General features: G+C 52.0%; 1 protein-coding gene across 1 annotated transcript; it reads right to left on the bottom strand.

Annotated features, from left to right (window-relative positions):
• Nucleotides 1-321: 321 nt before the first annotated feature.
• On the bottom strand, nt 322-11037 carry LOC127587219 (uncharacterized). Its single transcript, XM_052045429.1, has 6 exons — nt 10874-11037; nt 7571-7921; nt 5625-5885; nt 2397-2491; nt 1636-1789; nt 322-429 (listed from the first exon to the last, which is right to left on the bottom strand). The coding sequence occupies exons 1-5, from the start codon at nt 10962-10964 to the stop codon at nt 1661-1663; spliced, it is 927 nt and encodes a 308-aa protein (XP_051901389.1). The 5' UTR covers nt 10965-11037; the 3' UTR covers nt 322-429; nt 1636-1660.
• Between the last annotated feature and the right edge of the window lie 579 nt (nt 11038-11616).

Raw genomic sequence — 11616 nt, 5'->3', positions numbered from 1 at the left:
TGTATCTGTGTGTATGTGTTTATGTATAAGTATGTGTGTCTATGTGTTGTATGTGTCTGTGTATATGTGTCTGTGTGGTTATGTGTATATGTGTGTATTTCTGCGTGTATGTGAGTGTGTCCGTGTGTGTGTTTTTCATTAGTGTGGAAATGTGTTTATGTTTGTGTGCGTTTATGTGTTCATACTGTTACGTAACAGCAGCAATAAAAACGCAACGAGCAAGGTTTCAACGTTAAACCCTATTTATTAATAACTACTTGTAATTTAAAAAGTTAGATATCAGACATTGACCGAAATAAACCGAAGTGTGTGTGGCTAGTTCTCAAACCGCCAAGTCTTGGAACAGTTCTCAAAGTTTTACGATGGCAAACCAGTTCAGTTCAGCAAGTCACGAAGCAAAACGATGAGCAAAGGCTTCTGAAAACCACGCTAGAACGCAGAGAGAAAGAGTTTACGAATTTCACAAGTTCCACGTTGGAACCAATACGACGCCACAATCGCCGAAGATCTCCGCTTTGTTCCGAAATATCTGCCATACAGAGAGCACTCGATACGTGGCCGGCCACAGATATACCTGCTTCCCGGTACAGGTTAACGACAAAGTGGACGCCACTGATTGCTCCAAGAATCCATGTATGGATTGCGAAGTGACAGTCACACAACTAATGGGTTTCACCCAGAGATACAGAGGCTGGCAGTCAATGCTACCAACTCTCTCGTCTCTCCTCCCTTGAGAGAGCGACACCCACCGCCCCACCCCCCACCCCCCAGCAGTCCGTGCCACGGCCCGCCAAACTGACACCACCGTTCAGGTGCCTTAAAGGGACACTCACCAAGTTGCAACCTGGGGCTCGTAACAATACATTTGTCGGCTTACATTGGTATCAATGTGTCTTTGCGTATGTGCCTATGTTTATCTGTGTCTGTATCTGTGTCTGTATCTGTGTCTGTGTGTGTCTTTGTGTGTGTGTGTATATATGTGTGTGTCTGTGTGTGTGCGGGTATGTATGTTTTTCATAGTGTAGAAATGTAATTATGTTTGTGTGTGTTTGTGTGTACATGTGTCTGCATACGTTGGTGTCAATATATATTTGTGTGTGTGCCTATCTTTGTGTGTGTGTGTGTGTGTGTGTGTGTGTGTGTGTGTGTGTGTGTGTGTGTGTGTGTGTGTCTTTTACATCCGTGATATGGAGGGATATGAATCGTGTAGTTCAAGTTGGCGTCATTGTCGTCACAGACACTTGTGATGTTCTGTGTTCTATGTAGTTGGGTTGCGGGGTGGGGTTTGGGAAGGGGCTGGAGAAGCTTTGATGGAAATGTGCGACGATGAAATAGGATGTGTGCAGGATCAGTGTAAGGGGGTGCTGGGTGCGCTGTGCTGACTCGGCGGGCCGAGGGGCCTGTTCCTGAGCTGTGCGACGCTGTGACCGGACGCCAGCAGAAACAGTAACTCTGTTTCTCTCTGCACTGGTCGGGCCTGAACAGCTGAATACCGTCAGGGTGATAGTTCCTTGTTTCATGCCTCCGCTGTGTTCTGGAAGGCAACGCCACTCCGGTTTGTGAGTAACTGCCTCGTGCTAAAAATCTCACCGACATATTATATCCGCAATAAGTAATTGTCCGGAGACACATTACCATCAATGGCCCTTCCCATTAGATTCTACTCGCCACCCCCTTCCGGGGGATCGGTCGAATTGTCGCTCCCTCCCACGGTCGACAGTCGATAGCGTTCCGCCGGTGATGACCCGTCTCTCTGCCGATTCTTCCTGCAGCGTTCGACACCCTTGAGCTACAGCGGCAAGAATGAGAGAGGTATCACCGCCCCTCCGGGAGGGAGGTTGCCCCATCCAACTGTTCCGCCTCCACTCGTCCTGTTCAACCTCCCTCTTCCGCACACCCCGGAGGACCATCCCTTTGGTCGGGGAGGCTTCTCCCTTCGTTCAGCGAGAAGCAATTTGCGGGTAAATGAGATTGGCGTAGAAGAGCAAAAAAATCAGCCCGGACGCGATGGGCCGAAGGGCTCTTGGCCGCACAGCTCTATGTCTCCCAGTTGAGCCTCCCTAAATCCTCAGTCCTGGCGAGAGGCCACTGACCTGAGACCTTCGCGATCCACCTCTCACTCCCAGTCCCTCTCCCTCTCCCCCACCCTCGTCGTCCCTCCTGCCTTCTCCCCCCCCCCCCACCACCTCTGCCTCCCTCTCCTCTGTGCGCCATCCTTCTACCCTCTCTCTTCCTCTTTCTTCTCCCTCCCTCTCTATCCACCTCCCCCACCCCCGGCCCCTACGATACACCCGACCCTCTGCGCATTTGTCATTCTCAGCCTCTCCGTTGGCTGGGACGCGGAGGACACAGGGTGACAGCACTCTGCCTGCATGACACCCCGACACCACACTCACCACCAAATAACCAACGAAAGGCAGTAACAAGATGCCAATCACCACCAGGGCAATGTAACATTTGTTTTCTCTGCAGAACTGAAAGCTGTCCGATTCTGAAATTATAAAAAAACACATCTGTACAACTTGATATTTGCGTTCCTCGTGAAGGAAGGCAGTTCGTCCAACTGAGCCTGTACTGCGCTCAGAGGAATTCCATTCAGCCCATTCCCCCACTTAATTCCCCAGCGTCCCATTCTCCCACCACCCACCCACACATTGGGAGGGGATAGTTTCCAGGAACGAATTAACCCAAAGACCCTCACGTCGTGGAGAGAGCAGGACGCCCTAGGGGAAACACACGGGTCACAGGGAGAATGTGTAGAGATTCCACACAGACAGAGGGAGGCGGAGGTCAGGAACGAACCCGGGTCTCTGGGGCCGGAAGGCAGCGGCTCTGCCCGCTGGGCCACTGTGCCGCCGTCTGGAGTAAACTTCTGGACATTGACACAGACCACCAGGTGTAAATATTTTAAAATTCAGTTTATGATCTGATTGGGAGCGATGATGTAGTGGCGATCTGAGGAACTCTGCCCCAGATACCCTCAGACAGGATCCGTACCCGACTTCATGGGATGGATCCGTAGAAAACACGACCATTGGGCCCTGATCTACTCCACCATTCAATACGATCAACGATCCTCGAACTCATCCCGCATTCCAACTCTCTCCATTCAACCTTCGATGACCTCCGTGACTGGAAATCCGTCCGTCATAGAACAGAGTTATACAGCACGGCAACAAGCCCTTCGGCCCAACTCCTCCATGCTGACCAAGGTGCCCACCTGAGCTCTTCCCATTTGCCTGCATTCGGTCCATGTCCCTCTGAACCTTTCCTATCCAAGGACTTGTCCAAGTGTCTATTAAGTGCTGTAATTGTACCCGGCTCTAGCACTTCCTCTGGCAGCTCGTTCCACATACGGACCACCCTCTGGGTGAAAAGTTGCCCCTCGGGTCCCCTTTAAATGTTTCTCCTCTCACCTGAAACCTGTGCCATCTAGTTTAAGACTCCCCCTTATTTTGGGGAAAAGACTGTGACGCCCCTCATGGTCTTATAAACATCATAAGGTCACCCCTCCGCTCCAAGGCTGTCCAGTCTCTCCTTATAACCCAAGCTCTCTAGTCCCCATAACATCCTGGTGAATCTTTTCTGCCCCCTCTCCAGATAATAACATCCTTCCTATAGCTGGGCGACCAGAACGGCACACAATTCTCCAATACGTGGAACGGTACTGCGCAGGAGCAGGCCATTCGGCCCACCATGTCTCTGCCGACCACGATGACCATTTCATCTTCACCCCTATCCGCACGTGGTCCATATCGCTCCATTCTCCGCTTGATCATGTCTCTGTCAAACGTTGCCATCGTTTGTTTCCACCCCTTGCCCTGCCCACGTTTTCCCGACACCCACCACTCTTTGTGAATAAACTTGCCTCGTAAATCTCCTGTAAAACTCCCCTCTTCTTTAACCTATGTGCTCTGTGGGTTTGCCTATGGAACAGCCAAATATTGTGTCAACTGCAAAACGACTAATCAGACTACCGACACCCAAATCACTCTCTCTCTCTCTCACACACACCCACACACACACACACACACCCCCCCCCACACACACACACACACACACACACACACACACACACACACACACACACACACACACACACACACACACACCAGCACTGATCACTGTGGAATTCCAGCCGTCACAGACCTCTGGTCAGAATTACACCCTTCCACCACTACCTTCTGTATTCTATGTTGAAGCCAATTTTGATCCAGTCTACCAAGACTTCATGGACCCCATCTGACTTAACCTTCTGATTGAGTCCACCATGATGATGACAGCTTTATTAAAGGACATGCAGACAACATCCACTGCCTGACTTTATCATCTTTAGAACGACGTCAAAAAACTAAATAAAGTTTGTAATAAATGACACCCCCACACAAAACCATCCTGACTGTCCCTAATAAATCTACGTTTACCAGACGTGCGTAAATCCGATCCCAAAGAATCTTCTCTAATAATCTCACCACATAATCTAAAATCCACCGGCCTATAAATTCTGAATTGTCATTGCACTTCTCACCCAGTCTGTATATCACCCAGTCCATTCTTCACCCAGTCTGTATATCACCCAGTCCATTCTTCACCCAGTCTGTATATCACCCAGTCCATTCTTCACCCAGTCTATTCATTATCCAGTCTATACATCACACAATCCAGACAACATCACCCAGACTATACATCACCCAGTCCATACATCAGCCAGTCCATACATCAGCCAGTCCATACATCACCCGGTCCATACATCACCCGGTCCATACATCACTCAGCCCATACAACATCCTCCAGTCTATATTATATCCCCCAGTCTATTCTACACCCAGTCCATACTTCACCCAGTCTATACAACATTAGTATCACCTCACACGGACAATGTCACCGAATGCCTGTCCATTACTGGACCCGACTACAGACGGTCCATTTACTCCCACCGCCCTTCCCACGTTCTCTGCACCCTAGCTAAACCTCCGTGTTATCTTTCCCAGTTTCACTGAAGGACTTCAGGAAATTTAACCGGTTTCGCTTTCCACAGACACTGTTAAAGTTCCTCCAACACTTCCGTCGTTGTGGCAGGATTGTTGCAGGTTGCGGTTTAATACAAACCCCCATCCATCCACCCCAGACAGTTCCTTTCCCCTTCCCCGCCTGCTTCCCTCTGTCTGTCACCCAATCGGTCCCCTGTCCCCTTCCTTCCATAATTGTTCCCACCTACCCGCCAACCCTCCCTGATCTGCTCCCACTCATCACCGTCCTTTCTGATCTAATTCTTTACCCTGCGGCCCCACGTCGCCTCTACCTACCATCCCCGGCCTCTGTCGCTACCTCCACCCTTCCCTCCCCTGCTGACTCCATCCGCCAGTCACCCCCTCCCCCTCACAAGGATCCACCGATCCCTTGCCCGCTGCTGCCTCCACTTCCCCTTCATGTCTTCACGCTGTCCATCTCCCCTCTCCACTCTCACCCTGATGCGGGCTTTCGACCAGGTATGTCGAGCAAGGCGCTGCCTCCGCGGACGCTGCCTGACCCGCTGAGATCCTCCAGCAGTTTGTTAATGCGCCAGATCCCAATATCTGCCGTCCCTTCTGTCTCTCCTGGCTACGTCCTGGACTATTAATTACCGGAAACGTTGAAATGCGCCTCCTTGTCATTGACATCGTTTCTAACGAGGCACCTGTACACGCGGCAGTCGGAAGACTCCAACTCAGATACGGTCAGGACGCTGCGGTTTGCCGACATTATATACTTGCTGCTGTTGTCTACAGCCCCGTTGCTCAGGGCCCAGTTAAATATCGGGTCCGTCCCGGCTGCGACCTTGCACGTCAGAATAAGGGTGGCCCCTCGGTCCAGGCGGCCTTGGATGCTGAGATTGGAAACGGGCTCTGCAAACAGCAAACTTAAAATCAAAACAGCTACAGATGCTGAGACTCCGGTGAAAACGAATGCAGGGGTCAGGCAGGGTCAGTGAGGAGAGAGAGAAAGGGTCAAGGTCGAGGTTCTGCGACCCAGCGAAGGGCAGACTCGACGTGTGAACGGTTCCTCTCTCCACAGGGATGAAAGACTAACACAGCGGCAGGTATTGGAAACAGTAGGAATTGCTGGAAGGAATCATCCAGTCGGGCAGCGTGTGGAGAGAAACCAGTCAACCTTTCGGGCCAAGGTCCCTTCCTCAGAACTCACGTGACCTCGTCTCTCTCTCTCTCTCTCTCTCTCTCTCTCTCTCTCTCTCTCTCTCTCTCTCTCTCTCTCTCTCTTCCCTTTCTCTCTCCCCCGTCTCTGTCAGTCTCTCTATCTCCATCTCCCTCCCTCTCCCCCTTTTCGTATGTCTATCTCTCTCTCTCCCTCCTTCTCTCCACAGATGCTGCCTGACCTGCTGAGTATATCTAGAATTTTTTATTTTTGTATCAGCTTTCCAGTATCTGCAGTTTTTATTTATTTTTCAGCTTCTCTCTCCTCGGGTGCTGCCTGATCTGTTGAGTTTTTCCAGCATTTCCTATTTTTGTTCCTGAAACATCAAAAAGTGTCCATCTGTATAAAAACTTTGCTTAGACCACAACTGGAGTATTGTGTGCAATTCTGGTTGCCCCGTTACAGTAAGTATGTGGAGGCTTTGGAGAGGGTGCGGAAGAGGTTTGCCAAGATGCTGCCTGGATTAGAGGGCATGAGCTACTGGGAGAGGTTGGACAAACTTGGGTTGTTTTCTCTGGAGCGTCGGAGGCTGAGGGGAGACCTGATAGAGGTTTATAAAATGATGAGAGGCACAGATAGGGTAGATAGTCCTTTTCGTGGTGTAGAAATATTGTATATAGGAGACATATATTTAAGGTGAGCAAGGGAAAGTTTAAAGACCATGGCCACAAGAATGATAAGGAAATGGCTATGTGGGAGGGAAGGGTTAGATAGACCTGAGAGCAAGATAAAATGGCACAACATTGTGGGCCGAAGAGCCTGTACTGTTCTATAATGCTGTATGTTCTAAGATGTCTGAGAAAAGTGTTTTTACACAGAGAGTGGTGGATGCCTGGAATGTGCTGCCTGCGGTGGAGTGGGGGCAGATACGATAGAGGTTGAGACGGACACGTGAACAGGAAAGAAATGGAGGGAGACAGACCATGTGCCAGCAGATGGGATCGGTCTAATTTGGCATCCTGTTCGACCCAGGTATGGAGGGCCGAAGTGCCTGTTCCTGTGCTGTACTTTTCTATGTTCTGCCAGTGAAAGAAGAGCTCCGATCTCAGGTAGAGGTACAGGAGCCTGAAGACCCAGATCTCAAGGTTCATCAACAGCTTCTTCCCCGCAGCCACCCGGTCATCGACGGACATGACACTCCCCCAGCCTCCCTCTTTCCCCCGTTCCCTCAACTTGCACTGATGTCCTTATGTCCTGTGAGTTATGTATAATTTATGTTAGTTTATGTTAACTTCTGCTTGTCATGTCTGCAATGTACAGTGCCGCTGCTGCAAAAAGTTCACATTCATGGCATTTACACCCCGGGTGTGTTGGCCTATGACAATACACTTGAACTTCAACAATGAACTTGAACATGAATCGTGTGTTAATCAGTTACCATAGAGTTTCCCCATGAATTGCTCTGTGCTGATGTCACCGTTCTCTGAGACCATCTTGAGCTCATAAACTCCGGCGTCGTTTGGCGTGAGTTCGGTCAGTGTTAATGCTATAACGTCTGCCTGCATTGTGCACCTTCCCCGTCCCCGGTACGTGGAGTAGGCTACTGTCACAACCTGGTCCGGCGAACAATCGACAATTATCTGATTCCTCCCGTTCATTTTAATCCAGGACGCCGAAGCGACGGTGTCTCCCGGGTCCATCTCAAAGTCAGCCGCGATGCTAAAGTTGGCTCCCTCGACAACGCGGAAGTCGTGTTGCGTCGGCGTGATCCGGATCTTGGCGGCCACATCTGGGGGGAGAACAGTCAACATCTGGCATCATCCCACAGTTGGGTAAAGGCTCCGGGCATGTTAGTTCATGGGGACTTCCAGCAATAACCACGGGGGCAGCAACTCGGACCATGCCACTGAGCTTGTGGATGTCAGTCGGGACTTATTGATCAGAGTTTTAACCACAGTGACCATTGGTCGGGACTTAACCACAGTGACCGTACGTCCTCAATTCTAGTCTACATGTTATCCCGGCCGGTTAGACAGAGATACAGTACAGGAACAGGCCCTTCGGCCCACCTAGTCCGTGCTAACCATCTACCAACCCATTTACACTGATCCCATTCCATTCTTCCTAACTCTCCCCAGATTCTACCCCTCACCCACGCACTATGGGGGAGGAAGACAAGTCACAGCTGACCATTAACCCAACGGATGTGGGAGGGAACCGGACCCCCCAGGGGAAACGCACGCGGTCACAGGGAGAACGTGCAAACTCCACACACAGCGCCGGAGGTCGGGAGTGAATTCGGTTCTCTGGGGCCTAGAGGGAGTGGGTCTATCCGCTGCGCCACCGGTGCACAGAGTACTCCAGATGTGGGCTGCACACAGTACTCCAGATGTGGGCTGCACAGAGTACTTCAGTGGTCCAGAACGCTGAACCAGAGACCACAACTCACTGAGCAGGTGCCCCTGCAGTACGCAGGCGGACTGGGTGCAAAGACGCCAGAGACTTCCTGTATTTGTATGGAATATGCTTGTAAGTATTTTCGTCCCCCACCACCCTCCCCGTGGAAATATCTTCCATGGCACAGAGTTTTTTTTTCCTTAACGAAAGCAAAGCCATTAGAAAAAAAACGAGCTATCCAAGAGCCAAGTGCAACCGTGTATCCAACAGTGACTGTGTATCCAAGACTGACCGTGCAACCAAGGGCAACGGGTTACGCCCAGAGAGCCTGTCTGTTGGAATTTGTGAAATGCCTAATGAATGTTTTCAAATGACGACAGAAATGTTTTTATTGTCATTTGCTGAGCTTTTTCTACAATTCTTCCTCATTCCGAAAATATAAGTGTGGAAAGGTTGCTGTTTACCTCACACAGCAGATCACGAGGCGGAGGGAATGTAGCGGAGCGGGTTCTGATATTCTGCGGAACAGTGACTGCGGACATACTCTGAATGTTTCTCAAGGTATGTCTGTGGTAGGAAAAGTGTGGCGAACAAGCAGCCAGGGTACCCGTTGTGTCCCCGCGTTGTTCCGTCTGCACATCCCTTGTCTTCGACGATAAAGTAGTGGGAGGGAAACACGGAGAAAGCGAAAATTGCGGGGGCGGGGGAGGGGGGAAAGGGAGAACAGGCAGTAGGGCAGTGGGTCAGAGGGTTGAGGGGGCAGTCAGGAAGGACAGGTGGAGGAGGGGAGAGTCAAGGCTCGGAGGAGAATGGAGAAAGGCGAGGTGATCTGTGGGGGGGTCAGGAAGGGAGGCTGGAGGAGGGGAGCAGAGGCAGGGAAACCGACAGGGAGTAATTTCGGAGGAGGGAGGTAGACAGAGGGAGGAGTGGATGTGACGGTGGAGAGCGGACGAGAGGGGAATTGAGGAGAGGATTGGAGGTGCCTCACCTGGAAGACCTGCTTGTGTCCCTGGACGGAGGTGAAGGAGGGAGGTGTAGGGGCAGGTGTTGCACCTCCTAGGTTTGCGGGGGCAGTGCCTGGGGACGGCGAGCGATGGGCGGGGAGGGGTGAGCGAACCAGCGAGTCACGGACCAAAGCAGCCCCTCCAGGTGAGGGAGCGGTTCACCTGTTCCTCCTCCGATCCGCTCTGTGGCATTCGGTGCTCCCGCTAATCGTCTCCTCTACCTGCACTCCGTCCACCACCGACATCCTACCCGCAGCCACTTCAACTCCCCACCCCACTCCCTCACCGATCTCCACCCTCGACCTCCTCCACTGCCGGGGTAAGGCCCAACACACACTGCAGGAGCAACACCTTGCATTCCCCCCGGGCAGTCCACAGCCGAGTGCCGCCAATAATCTCCAACTCCAGGTCACCCACAATCCTGCATTTCCTCCCCTTCTCCATCTGGTCCACCCCACCCCCATCCTCACACACACCCATCTCTCCAAAAGCCCCCTGCCCCCCGATACCCAGTCTCTTTCCCCGCCCCAACTGGCTCCGTCTGCCCATCACCCGCACACCTCCCACTGGGCCTCCTCTCCCCAAGTGTTCCCATCCGCCCATATTCCTCCCCCGTCTGGATCGGACCCCACTCTCTGCGGCCCTTTGTGGTCTGCACATCACCTCCCAACTGCTGCCGCCCCACCCCTCCCCACCTGGCCCCATCAACCCCTCCTCACTGCCAGCTCATCCCTCACCTCCACCCCTCGGCGAGCCGGCGACTGTCCCTCTCCCTCCACAGATGCTGCTCGACCCGCTGAGTTTATCCAGCGTCTCATCCTCCATTAATTTTGCTCCCGATTCCAGTACCTGAAGTGTCTTCCCCTCCTCCCCCCCCCCACCCCCCACCCCGTGTCTCCAGCGGTTGGAGGGTGTTAGGTGGAATGGAGGGTGGGGAAAAGCAGGATTCAGGAGAGGTGGGAGAGGAGGGGAGGGGAGGACGGACGACGGGGGGGGCAGCAGAAAAAGAATTGAATTTGATTTGGGGGAGTGAGAGAGTAGGGCGTGTGGGGAGACACTGAGTGTTGGAACAACTACAAAGGAAGGTGTGGGTTGGGAAAGGATGGTTGAAGTGGAAGGCAGGGGAGAATTGTTCTCCCGATTGTTAGGAGAACCTCCACTCCCACAACCTCACCTCCACATTGTCTATCTCCAATCCCGCTCGCCCCCTCTCCTCACACTCTGCAGACGGCGTTCTCACCATGGAGACAAATGACAGATCCGTAACCTCAGCCCAGTCCCGGCCTGCATCCCCTGACACTGGCACGGAGCTGGCAAGTCAACAGAGAAGGTTCACTCACTCTGGAAGAGGAGAAGGGAGAGAAGGCCCCAGAGTCCTTCTCCATGTGTTCGACTGGTTCCATTTCCTCTTGCCCGTAAGGAGACTGCCATGGTCTTCGGAGCAGGTCAGGACAAGGCACTTCCGAAACCGGACACTTTTCACTTGGTCACACTGTGTTCAACTCCTTCTGTCTTGCCAACGCTCTGACATCTGATTTCAAACCACTCTAGGTATTCTCGCAAGAATGAGGAAGCACATTCTCAAGTTCCTAGGGTATTAATATTTGAAAACAAATTACGTGTTCAGTTTCATTTGGAGTCACAGAGACACACAGCCCAGAAACAGGCCCTTCGGCCCAACTCGTCCATGTAACCAAGTTGCCCATCTAAGCTAGTCCCACATGCCCGCGTTTGGCCCATATCCCTCGAAATCTTTCCCATTCATGGACCTGTGCAAGTGTCTTCTAAATGTTGTTAATGTACCTGCCTCACCCGCTTCCTCTGGCAGCTCGTTCCACACACCCTTCATCCTCTGTGTGAAAAACTTGCCCCTCTGATCCCCTTTAAATCTTTCCCCTCTCACCTTAAACCTGAGCCCCCTAGTTTTTGGTTCCCTCTCCCTGGGAAAATGATAATGTGCATTCACCCTATCTGCGCTCCCCATAATTTTAAGAACCTCCATATCGTCATCCCAATGCTCCAAGGAATATAGTCCCATCCTGCCTAATCTCTCCCTATAACTCAGGCCCTTGAGTCCCAGCAA

Source organism: Pristis pectinata, chromosome 39, assembly GCF_009764475.1.
Source record: "Pristis pectinata isolate sPriPec2 chromosome 39, sPriPec2.1.pri, whole genome shotgun sequence".
NCBI lineage: Eukaryota > Metazoa > Chordata > Chondrichthyes > Rhinopristiformes > Pristidae > Pristis > Pristis pectinata.
This window is presented reverse-complemented; position numbering and strand designations above follow the sequence as displayed.

Coding starts and splice junctions, on each gene's coding strand:
- LOC127587219 (XM_052045429.1), bottom strand. CDS start 10,964: ATGGCAGTCTCCTTACGGGCAAGAGGAAATGGAACCAGTCGAACACAT. Junction 5,886..7,570: donor ATTCATGGGGAAACTCTATG/GTAACTGATTAA, acceptor TGCTGTTTGCAG/AGCCCGTTTCCAATCTCAGC. Junction 2,492..5,624: donor GGCGCATTTCAACGTTTCCG/GTAATTAATAGT, acceptor TTATAATTTCAG/AATCGGACAGCTTTCAGTTC.